Genomic DNA, 19,239 nt, shown 5'->3' with positions numbered 1-19,239 from the left:
TTACTCTGTCAATATATGTGTGGGGTTTTAAAGTAGCTTTGGGTTTGTTTCTATTCCCAGGGTACGAGGTAGCATGCAGCCCTCCCCAATTTCCAGGGGAACAGAAACCACTCTGCAGTTAATTCATTAACCTTTCGTTCAGTATTGACTTGGTATGATGAAAGGCTCTAGTGCATCTGCAGTGGCCTTGACTTTTGCAGCTCTAGAAAACAGTAGAATTTTCTAGAATGTGTTCTGGCCACTGGACTCTGAAGATTATGTTGTATATGATACTTTTCTGTATCCTTTTGGAATAATTGGTGATGCATTTGCAATTTTGTAATGTTGCCTTTCCAGTGTTTTCCTGTTATCTTTGGAATGCCTTCAGCATGTCTTCTAATTTCAGTGAACCTGAAAGTCAAAATGTAGGACAACAGAATTGGGAGGGAAGGGTGCTGAAATTTTATTCTGTTCTGTTTACTTGTTGTTTTTCCTTCATTTTAAAACTTACAACCATTCTAGATAAACCACTTGGTATCGACTTTAAGTACCCTCCTTTTTTACTGTCTTTTTTTTTTTTTCTCTGTCCTTTTTTTTTTTTTGTTGTGATTTGGCCTGGGATTCAGAAATGCACACCTGAGGGCAGATTTGAGCCCCACTGTTTCCCCCACTCCCATCTTGTAAGCATTTGTAACAGTGACCAAAGTGCTGTGTTAAAAGTAATGGTATAAGAATTAGGATAATCAGTGTTCTGCCACCAACTGTGTTTGTTGAGGGGCTCAGTGAAGAAAAGGAATCTTTCCACTCATGTTTCATGTTAAAGCTTTTCTTTACCAAACCCTGTCTCCACACAGCCTGGTACAGGGCAGGACTTCTCAATTGGTCTTGTTAGCGAGGACTACAGTAATACTTCTAAGGTATGAACGCTTGTCCTCTTTAAGATTCTTCCTCAAAGCAACAAGGCCTTGAAAGGGTGCAAGGTGATGCTATCATCAAAAATTGGATTTGAACCTTCAGCTTACTGTAAAGTCTGTAACCTGTTGCCTGCCCCTTGAGCTTCTGAGCCATCTCAGGCTCCCAAAGCCTGAGAGAGGGAGGAGTAACTTACTTGTGAATTGAAGCTTGTTTCTGGGGCATGCTTTGGCATATATCAAGTTAGACCTTGGGGAATTTAAGCTGATTTAATGCATCATTAATTTACTTCCCAAACAAGATTGCTAATGCAGTGTGAGTGGATGGTGGACAAGGACACGTCAATCTATTTAAATTTAGTAATGTCTTTCTACCGGTGACAGCAACTGTCAGAATTGATGCAGCCTCCCTGCTAAGATGAATTGTGGTTTTTTTCTACCTTTTCAGCTCTGTTTATTTAGAGTTCTCTGTTGTGTGCCAGGCAGATTGGACAGCTGTGAGCTAGATATGTCATTGCCCTCTGGAGAAGCGTTTTGCCCCCTAAAAGGGCTAGTTATATAAGATAGAAGAGCTCAGCACAGTTCCTGGCAAAGAGAAATACACATGAAGGTGATCTGAAGATCTTTGCTATATATACACCCATAACCTTACTTTCCAGAGACGGGCCTAAGTTGCAGGCTTTTCTTGTTCTTCGCAGGTAGAGTCAGCATCCCTCAATTTTCCTCTCTGAAAAATCATTCTTCTGGTTCTGTTATTTCCCTACTCTTCTTCCAGTTGTTATGCTACCAGCTCAACTTGCTGCAACTTCATTGCACAGCTGAATGAGGTGCACGCTGGTAAGGACAAAGTAGCTGTACTGGTGTACAGTCCACATTGCCACTGTGGCTGCAGCAAGTCCTTCTGCTGCCCCGTAGCTGTGGTTGGTTTTCTGTTTGTTTTTTAAGTGGGCTCTTCTACATACTGATCTTTCCCTTCTCCATTTCATCAAAGATGGTTAAAATGAGAATAAAACCCAAGTCACTTTAATGAGAACTTTCTACAGAATATATAAAATCAAATATGTTCTGAAAAGGATCAAAAAGGAAGTGTGTCTTGACTGGGAAATGCTTTGGTTTAGGGTGCCAGTTCAAGCAATTTATGCCTCTGTACTCTCTTCTAGAGTGAACATCACTCTCGTGTACCAAAGGTGCGTCTCACTGAAGGGAGGACAGGTCACATTGCACCATATGGTGCATCAAGCATGGAGAAAGTCCATTTGTTTAGTTTTGTTGCAGGAGAAGGGTGACCTGAGGCAAGAAAATTACAACCTCTGGAAGGCACTGGAGTGTGAGATTTTGGGTTAACCCTTGAACTTCATCACTGACTTCAGTTTCCTGCGGAAAGATGGGCTTTCTGAAATTCCTTAATTTGACTGCACTTTTCTGTGAACAGCTACTGCTCTTCACTGTAAATACAGTCTGAATCTCCTGGTCTGTATATACTACTGTACATCTTCACCTGGCATGTGTATCATTAGTTTTTGCCTAAAATATGTGTGACCTGCCTATATGTATTTGCTAAGTTTACTAATACAGGCTGAGGGAAAGAACCCCCCAAAAAAGCATGCCTTTTTCTGAAGTAACACAGGGCTTTAGTCAGAGTCCTGGGTTCTGCTTGACTATAAATGTGAGGTGTAGGTAACTGTTTCAAATGGGGATTTACGCTTGCTTTATACTATTGTATAAGGAAAGTCTAACTTTTATTTTGTGCTGGCTTGGAGACACTACCCAGTTTGAGACTGGCTAGTTTGCTTACAGGGCTTCTTAAGAGAGGACTGTACATTAAAGCAGGGGGAGAGAGAGAGTTACTGCCTCTTTAACAACTTTTCTTTCTACAAAATGTAAATTGGTCCTCAAAGGAAAGCAGCTGTTAACATTTAAGAGGATTACATCTTCTGACAAAATGGCTATTGCCAGCTTTCAAATGATACCTGAAACTCTGAAAATCTGATCAGCTGGGATCAACTGATATCATATTAGTTCTTAATGCTATATGTACATTTCTAGCTTGTGTTAAGAAGCTTGTTGTCAGAACTGGAATGCCAGCTTGTAAACCTCCATGACTCGGAGCCTATTTCCTAGCTGAAGCATTTTCCATCTCAAGCATTGCTGCTCTGGTAATTTATTTGTAGTAGTTCTTGAATGTTCTATGTTCAAAGAAAAGAGTAAAACTAAATTCATCTACATTTAATACAAGCTGGCTCCTTGGTTTATTACAGTGGTTTCTCCAAACAAAGCATCTGTAGGAAAAATGTATTACCAAGGGGCAAAGCCAGGGAAGTTATGCCATAACAGATGTAATGAAAAATAACATAACTGGCTTCTCTATTTTATGGAGAAGATTGAAAAGGTCATATGATGGCTTGTCTTTCATCAGTTGAAATCCTGGATTGTCTATCTCATGAGACACTAATTGTATTACTCAGTAATATGGATCTGGAAGCTGACAAAGAGAATAACTGGGATTTGTTTTGATTACCAATGTTATGATGCTCCAATCTGTCCTGGATTTGGCTGTTGCCCAGTTGGTTGGAGAGAATGTAACTGTGCATGTTTACTAGAGATATACATGAAAACAACTGGTTGAAACAACTTCTTTTTCTGCTCAGCCAAAAAAAGATGGTTTGGACCCAGCTTCCATTCCAGGGCAGTTCTGTGCAGGAGTAGAAACTGTTTATTACACTTTTCATGGCTTAACTCTTTAGAGTCCCAATTCTTACTGCCTTTTATCTGTCTTATTGTGTTTATGTCCTAGAGAATGTTAGCTGGACACGCTTTATAAATGTCAAAGATTAAACTAAAAGATGTGGAAAAACAATGAGGTCCAAATAGCATGTTCGTTCTTGTTATATCAACATTACTGGACAAGAGCTTCCTGTGATCTCTTTTTCTAGCTTTTCCATAGATGAAGATGACTTTGTTCACATTGAAGATACTATACCACCAGCTATGCACCGAACTGGAATACATTGTGTTAATTATGCGTGGGCTCAAGGTGAAAAAGAATCTGAATTCTGGCAGCATTTGAACTTAGGAAGTAAAGGGACTTAGATTTCTTGTTAGGGAAACTACGGTCCCTTGGATTAAAAGGTGGTCCTGTTGCCTTGCAAACCTGCATCAGCTGCTGTTCTTCCGTATCTTCCTGGGAACTTCTGTGTACTGCAAATCTCTGGAAAACAGGCCATTTTCTTCAGTTACAGAACTAAAGATTTAGAAATAGAGCTTCAGCCACCTCATTGCTGCAGGCTGCAACCGGAAGCTAAAGGGTGAAGGAAGAGTAGATGTAATGTGAGATGAAGCTTTTGCAAGGGATAATTAGTTATGGAAACCAAGGAGAATCACCTATGCATGCTCAGAGTGTTATTCCAGAGGAAAGATCATTTAATCGGAAGTGTCCAGTGTGAGAGAAAGGCTAGGTGAGGCAGGTGCATGACTAGCTCAATCTTTTTCTTGCTTAGAAGGGTGGAAAGGAAATGGACTCAGTGGAAGGGTGGTGCTTAACTTTGCTGTGTCTGTTATATTTATCTTCTTTTTCCTTACCTTGGTCATGGCCTTTCCCCTTTCACTGGTGTTTGTGTCCCTTACAGGGTTTGATACTACTGCAAGGTAATCAGGTGAACGAGCTGCCACCTAATCCTGATGAACCAGGGAAACATCTCTTTGAAATTGCCCCAGGTAGGCCAGCATTTCCTTGTACTTTACAACATAACATCGTCTCATTCCCATTGGTTGTCATTAATGATAATTAAACTGTACTGATCACTTCACTTTTAAGCAATTCGGTATGCTAGCCAGATTGTCTAGAGACTTGGAAATGGAGCTTGACAAACTACTCTGTGTTCCTTGTTTTGGATATAACTGCTGCCGTGGTACCTCATGAAAATAGTAGTTGAGATGCATCATGCTCCTTGATTTTTCGGTTTGGCGGGGCTCCTTGCCTGGAGTGCTGTGTGGTCTCCTAAGCTGATGTGGTTTTCTGGTTATGGGAGAAGCTGACACAGAGCACAGCACAGAATTTGTAGAAAAAGAGTGTGCAGTATCTGAATGTAATTCCTTTCATGTACAGTAATGGGGGGGGAAACATTTCAAAATGTATCACTTTCAGATAAAAGGTTTAAGAGAATAGATGACCTGCCACAGAAGAGAGGTTGGAATTTTGTTAGGTAGAAAATCTAATGGTCTGTCAGCATAGTCTTAATGTAAAACTTTTGAAATCCTTTTAGCTCCCCTGTAAATACTTCCTGTGGCCTGGCTTGGTATCTCGAGGGTATACTTAGAGTTAAGTTCCCTGCTGCGGCATAGGAGTATTAACTTTATTTAGTTCTGAGCGCAGTTGGGAGAGGACCGTCTCTGAGCACAGATTTGAATGCAGTATATTTTGGAGGTAGTTTCAGGTAGCAGGATCTACAGAGAAGAAAGCTGTTGCACCACTAGCAGTTTAAGACCAGTGGAGTGAAAAAGATGAACCAGGTTAGTCCTTCCACAGCTATCTCCTAATAACCTGAAGACCGAGTTCCTGGAAACAAAGAGGGAGACAAATGTGACTATGGTAAAAATTACGTGAGTGTGCTGGCTTAGTCATGCTTTACTTCACAGCCAGTTTCTCGTGCGTGGACTACCTATCCATGCTTCTTAGTATTGTCTGGTTCCCCACAGTGTTGATGCTGTTGATAGGGTAGACAAAAGTTATTATTTTAGGCTGCCTCTTTTTTTTTTAATGGAACGGACAGCACAGGGAATACTAGTTGAGTGTTACTCTTGTGGAGGCAGGTATGCTTTTACCAGTGTCTTTGGGGTCTTTTTCTTACCCCCTAATCAGGCTGGCTTAAAATGCCTGTGTTGCGCACCTCTTGACACAGTATCAGGCAGTGGAAGAGGAACAGGCAGTGCTGCAAGGTTTTCAACTACAACAGCAGGCAGGGTTTTGCAGTAACTCAGGCACAGCATTCTGTTTGACACAGAGGAAACTACCTGGGGAGGAGAGATTTATTTTTGTTTTTTTCTTCCTTATCACTGCACACTATCTGTTAATGCCATCTCCTTCTTGTACTGCACTGTGCCCTCATAAGCAGCAGGGCATTGGGCTCAGTGTTACTTGCATGGAAGATCTCCTAGGAAGTGGCATTTGGTGCCTCAGTGTGACACATCTTCTGCAACATTTTCCAATGATTGTGCACCATATGGTTGTAGAAGGACTGTGGATCTGGGATGTGAGAGCACTTGGGTTGTTGTGGTTGTGAACGGTCCTATGTGTTCAGGCAGTGATCTGAAATCATTAACTGAGACACAGACTGGCCTGGATGAGTTTCCTGCAGATTTGAGTTTGCCCTCTGGTTCCAGGTGGGAAAGTAGTCATTATGCACTTCTTCCCTAACCTGTCAGGTTATGTTACTGTAGCCTGCAGAAGAATTGTCCTGAACTGAGGTAGCTGTTGCTTCAGTGGAGTTGGTAAAGCAATGCCATGTGTCTACTTGAAAGAGGCTATCCAGAAGGGTGGCAAAAAAATGACACTGTTCACAGCATAGTTGTGAATCCCAGGACATTTGTGTTCAGCTTGTGTTTTTGACATTGCCCTTCTCTGTGTTCCCTGGAAAAAGGATTCAGCCTTAGTGCACCACTGTCCTGCCTGCAAAATTGAGATGTTTTCCCTACCTTGTGGAGCTAAATCCACTCATGTTTATAGCAAGCTTAGTTGCTACATGGATAGCAAGTATTGAAAAATGCTATAAATAGATAGTCAATACAGAATGTGACTCGGCACAGACGTCACTGGAGAATGTGGCCTGAAGATTTCCTCATTCTCTTCACAGTACACTTATTCTGTGCTGGTTTTGGCATAAATGCCTTTTCTTTTTTGCATGTGTTCTGAAATGGCTGTTCTGCATGGTTGCCAGCCAGCAGAACACCCACTTAGTGAACAGCTCTTAAATGGATGCCAGATAGGAAGGGGAACACAAATGATCTTACAGGACCCAAATAATTATTTTCCATCACTTCCCATCTTTCCCTGTGTTGGATGTACAGCCATGATCATATCTTTGCCCAATTGTGCCTCGGTTCTCCCCCCGTAGACTAGGACTATATAGTTGCTATAGGGATGATGAGATTTTTTTTTAGTCGTCTTAACTAAGTTGGGGATCTTGTGAATACAAGTACATTCCGTAGCTGTAAATATAGATAGGGGATTTTACTGTGCTTGTAAGCAGCAGAACTCTAACAAAATTAAAGTGTGCGTTAATTAAAGTGTTCATTAGTTAAAGTGCAGCATTCCTAAAATGTTCCCATAGTGTCCTGATACCAGTTTAGCTGGTAGAGAGGAGAGGCTGAGATCTCCCAGCAAGGAAACGTCCAAAGTTTTCAAAAGTCTGTGGTACCAGTTACCTCCAAAAAAATACTTTGAACTCAATAGGTAAGGCTTTCAGCATTCTTGTTGCTGGAACTGTTGCTGGGATCTTCCCACCTTTCCTCTTCTGCAGGCTGTGTAAAGCTTGGCTGTGGGAGCTGCTTCCTCAGAGTGCAGGGACTAGAGTAACAGCATGTCCTGGTGCTGTAACAGAGCACGTATTGATTTTTTGCTGAGTAACAAGAACTAATGATGGGCATTGTGTATTATTCATGTTTCATCAAGTTCATTTCTAAGCTGTATAGTGCAGCTGGGAGAAGGGTTAACTAGGGACATGAGAGACTGCAGAACAGTTCTACAGTCAAACCAGCATTAGATCTGGTGTCAGGGCTTCCTGAAATACCTCCTTTGGCAGAGATGCTCTCTATCCTCTTTTCTGGAGAAACTATGTAAATTTCTGGACCCTTTTTAATCCATCCATGCTTTTCTCCCTTACAGCTAGTGAAGTCCAAAGTGGAATGGCAAAATAAGCTGTAGGCTCAAGTTACTCTCATATTCCAGTGCCTATTAGCCAGGCAGGGGGGAATGTTTTTATAAAATTGCCAGGGTAGTATGAGGCCAGGTGCAAAGCTTTAACCATTTGGTGTAGTCATCACACAGCAGCTGGTATTTCTGGATAGAATTAACCACTGTATGTTGCTTGGGAGAGGAGTCCAAATCTGGTAACAGAATCAGCAGCCGACTGATTACTAGGGGCAGCAAAAGAACCATGTGTTAGCCTGGGGTTACAGTGCATTTCAGAGTGGTGTGATGCAGTGTGTAAGAAGCACAGGGATTGATCTCTGAGAATGTCTTAAGGAATATTTATGGCTTAAATGCTCCTGAGGTCTCACCTTTTAGGAAGCTGATGCTTTTAATGTCCTGTGGCAAATAGTCTGCCTAGTTTTATTCTCTGGTCTTTGCAGCACTATGAGATTTCTCTGACTCTCCAGGGAAACTTGAGTGTCTCATCTCACAGTGCTGCAAAGGAAAAGGAAGGAAATGGTAAAAAGGTTCAGAAGTTAGTAGGTGAAAAGCGTTGTCTTTTGATAGGAATGGCAAGAGTTCTTACCAGTTGATTGGAGAATAGCTTTTCTTTGTAGAAAACTTGGTGACTTTTAAGAAGATTCTTCTGTTCTGCTTCAGAATGGATTCAATTGATCTTTTCAGGGAGAGTAAGAGGGAAAAGATAGAAATGTGAAAAAAGTTTTCCATGCATTACCTGCTACCTCTTTGCTAACATTGCCTCCTGTGAGGCAGGATACCCAAGTTTCTGTTGCACTGGGTTTAGAGTAGGAACCTCAATCTGCCACTTGCATAGTGGGCGAGTGTTCTCAGTGGCTACTGTTTGGGTTTTGTGTTTTTTTTTTTTTTTTTTTTTTTCTGGGAAAGATATTTTTGCCTCATTTTTTACTATGAAGTCATTCTAGAGTAATGCTCTTGTCCAAAGAAAATGTGCCCTTTTCTATTTCAACAAACTGGTATGTTATGGTTGAAAGCAGCCTTGCTGAAAAATTCCTGGCCAAAGCTCATGGTACACATCTTGGTGGCTCCTTATCCCTGATGACGGCTAGTTTGTGTTTCTTGCTACAGTGCTTTCTGCTAAGGTTGACAGTGACAGCTCTTAGCTGGGTCTTTCTATGAGAATGAGTGCAGTTTTCTGTTGAGTTTAATTTGATTTCAGTGGAAACTGCTGCTGAAGGTGTTGATCTTGCTTTCCCCCTTTCCTCTGGCTTCTTCCCCAATACCTAATCACATCTCTCACTTCATCTCTTATGACTAAAATACAGTTTTCAAATCAGCTGGACTTCAGGTTGATCCAACTAAGCTTGATGAAAACTGCAACTTCAGGTTGCTTTATGTGCTCCAGTTGAGTAATGTCACCAGCCCTCTCTTTAGCGAGGCGGTTCAGTTCTCTTCAGAACTGTCGTCTCAGGCCTTTTGCAAAGTTAGAGCAAAGATAACTGCCTATGTTTGATTCACATGTAGAAGGTTATTTTCAAAACTTTAGAAGTCAGAGCTCTTTAATTGGTTTTAAAGACTGAACTCAATATATGCAGCTTGCCCTTATGAAAGGGACCTGCATTTAATAGTGACTCCTTTAAAGTTGGACTAGTGGTTGCAGTGTGCCAGAAGTTAGGCTGGGGCAGATTAGAATGCCTCATCCTGGAATTTTTGTGCAGAGTTTAAAATAGAATAGGGTTTAGAATAGAAGCTGTTTCACTGCCTTGTTTGTTCTATAACAAGGAAGAAATCAAGAAAGGCAGAATCAGAAGGTGGGAGTCCTAACTCTTATAGGGACAGTAATTGTTGACTGATTGTTCTGTAGGGAGCCCGTCAGTGTCATTGGCAATGTCTCACAGAGCGGTTGGAGTGGCAGCCTGTTTGTCTTGTCCCAGTAGGGTGAATGATGCCTACAAAGCAGTTTGCTCTGTGGTACACTTCTGCATCTCAGGTGATCAACACCAATTAAGTCATTTTTGTGGCCTTTTTATCTCAGTTCCTGTTGAGATGGTGTGTAATTAAAATACCTGGAGGGGAAATTAGAAATTCAGACATTAAAAATTATTCCATGTTCTCTATTATTCAATGCAAATTGCAATTCTAACTAATAGCAGGAAACTGAGTTTGCTGCTGGTAATTAAATTTTCTCCTGAAGTCTACAGCTGATAACTGACTGCATGTCTGAATACATGATGATGTTGATATTTGAGGGTTTTATTTAGGTTTCTGGGATTTGGCACTCAGCACGTTGACTAGGGAAGTGGGAGCAAAATTAAGTAGTTCTGCATCCTACTAGAAAGAACAAGACAGTGTAGTTTCAGCAGTGTGCTGTAGAAACACATAGCAAGTGAGAGCTGTGGACATCACAGAGCATCCATGGCATTGCATTGACCTGCAGGAGAAGATTGATGGTCTTGGTTTTGCAGTGGAGGGCACCGCCTGATCTGTGTTTAGCACTTCTAGATGTCTGAAGTACAGCTGTGGGCGTGCAAATATTTGTATGTCACTAGAAGTCGTAACTGTCTTTTGGAACAGGAGATAGACTTTCCATTTACTCAGGAAGGAGAAACCTAAAATGTGTTCTCTGAACTGTCTTCTGGAAGGACTGCCCAGAATGATAAAATTGCATGCTGCCTTTGCAGTCACAGAGTCTGGAAACTCTTGTTTATTATTACCTTATAGCTTGGGTTGAAGACCTTTAAGGTAGTAAAAAATCTTAGCACTAAGACAGTGACGGCTATATCTGGTTGGCTTTTGCCAGCGGCAGAACCTCTTTTTACATGCAAGATAAGTGCAGCCTGAGACTCTGTGGAAGTGTGTATCCTGCACTTCTATGTCTGGAAGTTGATACATTCTTCTGTATGTTCTGCTTGCTCCATCTGCTCCTGAGCTCTAGATGGTGCTGGTTCTTTCCACCTTGTGCTTGGGCACTTGCTATCAGTTGTGGCGTATGTCCTGCATCACTTGAGAGTGAGTTCATCCTGTAAGAGGAAATTAGCCACTCTTTATTGTTCATTGGTGTCTCCTCAAAAGCAAATCAGCAAGCAAGACTTCCCTAACAATGTTATTGCCCAGCCTGTGAAGTTAATGCTGTGCTCTGTAGACAGAACATAGTATCTCATGATTTTCTGCACATTTGTCCTGCCATGAGCATCTTAGTCTAAGATACACAAAATGGAATGCTTTCAGCTGCTGTCACAGATGCCAAAAGCAAGTCTTTGAAAACATTCAAGTTCTAATTATTTTTACCATTTAATCTTAAGATGAAAACAAGATTTATTTGTTATGAAAGAGCAAATCACATTCTATATAGACATGTGCAGTAATGACTGTGTGGGAAATCCTCTTGAACCTAGGCTTCCACTGCTTCGGGTTAACATGCTGACCCAGGGGTTACTAGCTATTTTGTGGCATATGTCTGACTGTTTTCTTCTTCCTCCATTTTGAGCCTGATAAACTTATTTTTCAAAATATCTATCTTCAGGCTTTTACAGTTTTAATGAATTGGCATTTGTCACTTTCATCTGAATGTGGGGCTGAAGAAGTTTGATCAAATCTCCTACTGCATTGCTGCTCAGAGATCTGCTGGAAAGACCAAAAGATACTAATTGTCTTCCTCAGGGTAACTCCTTTCCTAATGGTACTGAAATTCTTCTATCTCACTGAAAAAATATTTTGTGGCCTGACCAGACCTTGACAACTTCATTTAGCATCAACAGAAGTATCAGCCAGCTGCCAGTACTTCTAGTCTTGTTATATAAATGGACTTTAGCTGAACAACTATTACTTGAGTAAGTTAATGGAGGCCCTAGTTTCCTTTGTGCAGATATTAGACACTAACAACTCAAATCTTCTGCAAGCAAGGTATCTCTGCTTACTGATCTCATGATCCGTACTTTTCCTGAACACTTGACTGTACCATGACAATGAATACTTCTGAAAAGTGAACGTGAAAAAAGGGACTGAACTTTGCCCTCTGAATTCATGTAATCTTACTGATTTCAACGGTGTTGTGTCCAGTCTGGTGGTGTATCCCTACAACTTGACCAATACACTATTGCCTACTTAAGGTGATGACTCATTGCTGCTGAAGGTCACCCGACCATATCCAGACTTTGGTACAGAAAGGTTATTAGGCTCCTCTTTCCCCCTCAGGGCTACGAGGCTCTCTGATAGTTAAGAATGTTTTGGCTCACCTTATATTATCAACTTAAAACATCTTGAAGGGCATCAGGAGACACCTGCAACCCATAAATTGCTTTTTGCTTTGTTTTTTTTCCCTAACATATGCAATGCCCAAGGCTTATGTTTGCATTTGGCAAGCAAAGATCCTGCTTCATGAAATAAACAAGATCCTGCCTTTGTTTTGTTAGACGTGTTTGATCTATTCCAAGTTATACTGTCTATATCCCCCAGTGCTGTGGGGCCCTGGGCAGTTGAAAGTAGGCCTGGAAATGGGCTGTGACAGCATACGTGTTCTGCTATCCTGGAATTTAGATCTCCAGGAGAAGCTCTGCATCTGATCCCTGATCAGTAGCACCTAGCTGTCTTTAATGCACACACTGGCTTTCAGTAAGAATGCTGGTTTTTACAACTTCAGTTGCAACAGCATGAGGCCTGCTGGGAAAGGAGCATGAGGCTTAAGGAGTTTCATGAATACCTTTTTCTGGTAGTGCAGATCATTAAGGCAATCTCTGACTGGTTTTGAGCAGTTTTTCGTAACCCATTGTGTTCCTCAAAGTCAAATACGTCTGCATAGCATTTTGTGTATGTTGCCCTTTGGGTATAGAAATGGCTCTGTAAGATGATGGCATATTGTTGCGGGAATGTACAAGGCAGCATTTGATCCCATCGGGTTGGCTTTTTAGTACAAATTAGATAAGATTTTTGAACTCTTCCTGCTGAGACATTCAAGAATAAGCTCTGCTATTGAGTATTCTGCCTTAAGGATAATATATTAAGCCCTAAGGCATGTGTGGTTAGTAGAGATTTTTTTTTTTCAGCACTTCTGTGCAAGAACAGCTTTGTTCCATAAAGATATACTTATCAAACTGTCAAAATGATCAGTTATCTAGTACCTTCCCTATATTTCTTGCTAATTTGTTGAAGATCAAGTCTTTAGTGCTGTCTTGCAGCTTGTGTGCTCTGGTGCTGCTGTTGCAGGTTAAGCTTTATTCAGCCCCAGAAGCAGCTGTATTCCCATTTGCAAGAAGGATGGGTGAATTCTCCACAATATTTATGCAGTGTTTGGGATCCCCGAGGCTAAAAAAGTACTCTAGGTTAGTAGATTACCATGATGAAGTAAAATAAAATAAGACACATTATATACAGCAGCGTAGTTCATAGCACACAGCAAATTCTAGCAGTGGTAAAAATAAGTATTAGAGGTCAACATCACCATGAAGAAAGAAAACACCAAGCTAAAAGAAAACACCAAGCTAAAAGGAAGTTTACTGCTTAGGCGCCTGCTCCAACAAATGTTTTACCAGCTCAATAGTCTTACTGAGGTGAGTTGATCTCTAAGTCTTGTGGGATTGGGTCCTTCATTTGAAGTCCATCTGATGTTCCTTGTGTAGTTCAGTGGGTTAATTCTTGTCCCTAGCTTATCAAGCACAGTTATGTTAAATTACAAATATAAGGCATTTTAGGTTAATTTGCAGGGTTGTACTGGCTGTGTTAGCTGGAGATACAGTCAGGGTTGTTCACTTTTTTCCTTTAGTGTTCTCAAGGGCTGTTTTCCTCTTTATTTTCTGTACTTGAGCTTTTAAGGGTCAGCATTTGTGCTGAGTGCATTTTCGCTAGCTCTGATACTAGGAGAAGTAAATTGCTGAATTTTCAATGGATGGATGATGATTCTTTCTCTGTTGAGGTGGCTAATTTTTTTTTTTAATACTCTCTGAATCCTGAACCTGTTGGTGGATGAATGTATCTGCCTGCAGAGTTCATGCTTTATAATAGCAAGAATAAAGAAAAAATCTCTTTGTTTCTAAATGTAAAATTTTGTGGACAAGGAACAGTAATTGCATTTTTTGTGTACCTGCTCTGCTCATGCTGTTGTTCTTATAGAATTGGTGCAACATCTGCAGCATTTAGGGACTGGTGGGCTTACTCTGACTTCCTACCTGCTTTAAGATGGTGTGGATTTGATTTCTGTGATGTGTGCAGCAGGTGCAGGCTATGCAGAATGTAGAGAAACACATACATGCTCTGAAACAACATCAGTCACAGTGCATCACTGAAAAGAGAGCAAGAAGCAGGATTGGTCTCTAAACCAATGCAGGATGGTACATAAGTGAAAGAAACTGAAATATTTGCTCCCCAGACTGCTCCAGAGGGAATTCTGACACAATTTAAAAAAAAAAACCAAAAATCAAAACTTAGCTAAATGAAAGAGAGGGAACCATCATCCAAAAATACTGACAATCATATAAGGCACCAACTGCTGTTGCTGTTGAAGTACCTGTTAGTGCTGGTAGCTTAACTGCTCAGTATAATATGCTGACTTAAAAAATACCAGCTGGAAGTTATTCTTGGGAGCAAAGGTAAGAAAAATAAAACACATTTCCTTTTCACACAGCCCACACAAAAGTGTGTGGGGGAAGGGAGGCAAAGATGATAACGTGCTGCTCCAGTATCCAAAAGGAATTATAATTGGGAAACTGCTATGGGGGGTGTTTATGAAACTGTGTCTTTGAAAGATGCATTAATGCCAGTTTGAAGTGGCAGCTGGCCCGCTGTCAAACAGCTGTGAGGGTTCATAGGCAAAACCCACTTTGTGTTTGTCTGAAATGCTTTAGGGATAACTAGTGTGCTGTCAGTGAGAACCAGTTTGCACTGGGCTTTCTGAACTTCATAGGGATGAGGAGTAAATATGGCAAAAATGTAGTGCCTAGGGCATAATGCTTAAGATTTATACTTTGTTAAATAAGTCATCGTGCTATAAAGTAACAAGACCTTAATGTTACATTACAAAAGCTTTCTTTAGCCTTTTGCTACTTCAGGTATTTCCAAAGTATTGTATGATGAGTGGCGGAGGAAGGCTGGGGTGTTGAAGTGACTTCCATGCTCTTTTTTAATGATTTTCAGATTCTTATCTTACACGCATGCCTGTACTTAGCCTTACCTCTGCATAGGGTCCTATCAACTTGGTTGCTCACACAATATATGCCTGACTGTGAACTCTCTGATAAGATTCAGTTATATTATGCAGGAGCTTAGACTAGGTCATCACACAGGTCCCTCTTGGACTTGATGCTTATCAATAAATTTTAAAGAACACAAGTTACCACAGGGAAACAAATTGGTCTGACTCCTGAATCTTTGAAAATGCAGCCTCTGAAGAATGATTGCAACATGAAAAATGGTAAAACATGAAACAAGCAGAGCAGTTTATTTCTCTGGTACAGCCAAGAGAAATACTGACACTAATCACATAAAAAAAATGGAACACGTGCAGTTTTATTACTTCAGAATGTCCCTGCAAAGTAGAGTGGCAAACTAAAGAATTCATTTTGTATGTTTTAAAATTAATAAATTATAGGAATATCAGTCTTTTTCCATCAGTTCCTGTTGTTCAAAGAAATTCATTAAGTGAGGGATGGATGTGTAATCTTTGGCATGTCCAGGATGTGCAGGATTTTTTGTGATGCAAGCTCTTCTAACAGATAGGAGCCGGTAGATGCTTGGATATTGGATTTATGTACATTTCAGGACACTGGCAGAAATTCCTCCTTCCTGATAGCTTTATGCGCTATAGAGAAGTTAATTCCACTGAATTCGAGTAACTTGAACACAGCCTGTTTGATCTGGTTAAACTTTTTTGGCTTAAAGGGAAAGTATCCTGACAATTTTGATTGAGACCTAGTTATTAACCAGCATGGTTGTGTTTCACTTTTCTGTGGTGTTTTTTTTTTTTTTCTGGGAATAGTTTTAACTGCCTGTACTAGTTACCTAGGTATAACTTGCCTATAGGGCATGCATGAGTATGTCTAGATGTATCCTCTGCTATGTATTTTACATTGCACTGCATTAATAGACCTAAGCTATGCCAGTAAAGAACTCAAGTTCTGTGTTTATATTAAGGACACTAGAAATTATGTTGGCTTTATTATTTTAGCAGTCTGTTTCTAAACAGTTGTAAAATGACAGATCTTGAAAAGTACTCCTTATTACTACAAGTACCTGAAAAAGCTGTATTTTTCACTGACATTTTCTGTCTTATTTTCGAAAAGATTTTAAGAGGAGCTTGACATAGTGAACACTGAGAACAAGTTACTAAAGTGTAGCTAATCTGTGTTGAATTTAGTGGCATTACAACAACTTTATTGTCATAAGTTTAATATAAACTTCACAGCATCTCTACAGTACCCATCACAGGGACTCTGGTCAAAGTGCTGTTGCATAAAAGCAGTAAGGCAACTGGAATCAGGACTGTGTTCTGTTTCGGGTAGTATGTTCTGATAAATTTAATAATCCTGATTTTCTTCAAGCACTCTAATTGAAATGGATGTGATTTCTTCTATTAGAAAGACAAAGTTCAGGTCACTTGTAATTACAGGACTCTTAACAGACTCTAAGTGTTTATTTTCTCCAAATTTGTGTCTTCTATCTCTGTTTTGGCAGGTGCACAGCCCAGTGCATACACGTTCTCCAAAGTCTGGCTTTGAATCTCATCCAGAGGAGGTAGATGTATTTGTAACTGCAGGATTAGGTAGTGTATTCTACATCCGTAAACCATTGCTCATTTAATTAAAATCCATTTAAGAAGATGTTGATATCCGTGCCTCCATGTGGTACCAAAGATGCTATGTATCATGCTGAACTCGTGATGCATTGTTGTTAGTTCTGGGGTTTGTCTTTAATCACCAGCTGTCTGACACTCATGAAAACTTGAGGTAGTGGGCAAGAGGAATGTGAGATAACAAAGAAGAGTTATGAAATCAAAAGTATACAGTGTTAAAAAGAGTGTCTGTGAGGCCATGAGGAAAGACAGTTATAACCAGTCATATATTCTTTGATTTGAAGGGTCATTGTACAAACTGTGCTGCTTCCCCCTGTATTTGGAGTTATGGATTTTAATATGAGGATTTATTGGCACACTGGCAGCTGCTAACTTGAGAGATGAAGAGCCTTGTCTACATGAGGAATGCTGTGCTGGTATAATTATGTCAAAAGAAAGCCTGTACTAGCATACTAGTGTATCAAGGAGAAAGATTACTTTTCTTAACACAAATACAAGTGTCTACAAAGATTAGCAGCCTTCTAGCTGTGCTGGAAGGCACAGTTGTGTGCCACTCCACACTCCACAGAGAGCATAAAGGCTTGGCTTTGAGACCATGTGGTCTGTATATTAATCAGAGAGTCAAAATGATGCCTTCTGGGAGGGTTCAGTGGAAGATCTTTTCCAGACTCAGTTTCCTGTGGTCTGTTTTGAGTGGACAGACTAGGGTTCAGCAATTTATTTCTGTCCCTTTGTCCGTATAGGTCTTGAACATGTATCATCAGTGTCACATGTTGCTGACACTGCAGAACATGAAAGAGCGCATCCCACTTTTAGTTAGCTCTGTGTCCCAAACACATTACAGCAGAGAATAGAGAAAGTTAGTATAAATTGAAATATTTTGCCTACGATCATTCTTGGTAAGAGACATATTCCTTCCCGAGCCCCTGTTCTGAAGCCGGTGGGGGTCTGTAGAAGGTGTCATAAATATGGCTGTGGATCTGTAGGGTAACTGTCTTTCTAAAGGGAATACATAAGGATTGGGGAGGAGCAGTGAGAGGTAATTCAGTGTCTTCCCCTAGTAGTGCTTTGAGATCACAGCTGCTTCCTCTTGGAAAGCTCAGTTCAGCCTTCAGTTGTAATGTTAACAACATTGCAGCATTCTGCCTTGGTCTCAGTAACTTTGATGAAAATAGGATTAAGCTACGCATAAGGAGTTGTTTCTTAACCACCTCCACCAGAGCACCCCAGCCTGTAGGAATCCAAATATTTTCTATCCATCTCAGACCTTCTTGCCATTATCTTAAGATTCTGCAATCAGTGAAGAGTTATGTCTCTCTGTGAGCCAAAGTGAAACAGTAAGGACATCACCTTTGCCAGGACTAGGTGCAAAAGATTCATTATAAAGGGATTTTGCCCATGGGTAAGACTGAATATTCAGGGATTTTTTCATTGCTTCCTCAGTACTTCAATGCCAGAACCCTAAGAGCTTGCTAACGCTCCTGAAGTAAAGACCTGGGGATTTACTCTCTAGCACAGTGTGGTTAAAGGTGTATTGGAATTTACAAGCAAGCTTTCTTCATTTGTTGATTCTTGCACCTAAAATTCTTCTATTTTGAATTTGCTTAGAAAGCTGTGAGCTTTTCACGCACAACAGATGGTCCATTGGAATTTGTGGGATTTGTTTTTCATTTAAACAAGTGCTTTGGATTGTAGAGTCATTATTTGAATGGAAGAAATAAAGAAGGTAGATACCTGGGAATCTCTTTTAAAATATGATCAGTGCTATGGAAAAAATGTCAAAATGCCAGTGCAAATTATTGTCACATGAGTGTCAGATGGTATAAGTTCAGATGCTGAACTTCTCTTGCGATTGCAGTGATTGGAGGGAAAAGAGGAGGAAACAGACCTAGTCAAATCAGAATAACTTTTCATAAGTTCAGTATCTTGTGACTCTTTCTGGACTATAAACTGTTTAATAGGATAAGGTTGTATCTTCTGAAATATCGTGCCTTGTTATAAAGCCTAGCCTAGCCTGGCTAATGGAAGTATGTTGTTATATCACCTGGGAAAAGGCAACGTGTGAATACCAAATGTATACTTCCATGCAGTACCTACCTCTCATACAGTCTAGTGATATATCTACATCCGAGTCATGTTCTTCTGTGCCAATATCTTCCATGAGGAACAGATGAACTATAAATTGCTCCTTTAAACTGTGAAGGTCTGATCTCCTCTCAGCAGGTTATTTGTCAGAGTCTTACCAGCCTGGAGAACTGGAGTTTGCAAAAACATGTCCTTCACAGTTTATATTAAAGGCATTAGAAGTGTATATTTGGAGGGTTAGGCCTTTGGGGGCAGGGGATGAAGGAGACACAGGGGCTTGGAAGAGAAGAACGGTTTAGACTTGCCTGTCTCAGGGCAGGTAGCGTGCCAGTTTTACTAAAGAGTAGCCCAGAAAACTCACTTTCTAGTTTTAGGGTCTTAAAAGAGATGAAGTAGGTCTCTAAGGGAGTTACAGTATTTAGAGATATTTGAACTGACTGCAATATACTCTTCTACCTGTGTTGTTATATTGCCAAAATATTCTCTTTTCTTCCTGAGATCCAATGGCTATTAGGAATTCTGTGGTGGGTCACAGGGTGTTCCCACTGTGGCCTGGCAAGCCACTTTTAGTTGACCTTCACTATGTATTTTGGTAATGA

The 19,239-nt window shown here is 40.5% G+C and overlaps 1 protein-coding gene across 5 annotated transcripts in view; it reads left to right on the top strand.

Moving 5' to 3' along the window:
- ARHGAP22 (Rho GTPase activating protein 22) overlaps positions 1-19,239 on the top strand; it is a 161,000-nt gene that overhangs the window by 33,160 nt on the left and 108,601 nt on the right. For all 5 annotated transcript variants that reach the window (XM_074591170.1, XM_074591168.1, XM_074591171.1 and 2 more), the window contains exon 3: positions 4,517-4,604. In XM_074591170.1, the coding sequence (XP_074447271.1) occupies positions 4,517-4,604 (88 nt within the window). The remainder of the gene's footprint in view (positions 1-4,516; positions 4,605-19,239) is intronic.

The sequence above is a fragment of the Larus michahellis genome, chromosome 6, assembly GCF_964199755.1.
Source record: "Larus michahellis chromosome 6, bLarMic1.1, whole genome shotgun sequence".
In the NCBI taxonomy this organism is placed as follows: Eukaryota; Metazoa; Chordata; class Aves; order Charadriiformes; family Laridae; genus Larus; species Larus michahellis.
Note: the sequence above shows the minus strand (reverse complement) of the source record. Positions and strands in the feature narration are given on the sequence as shown.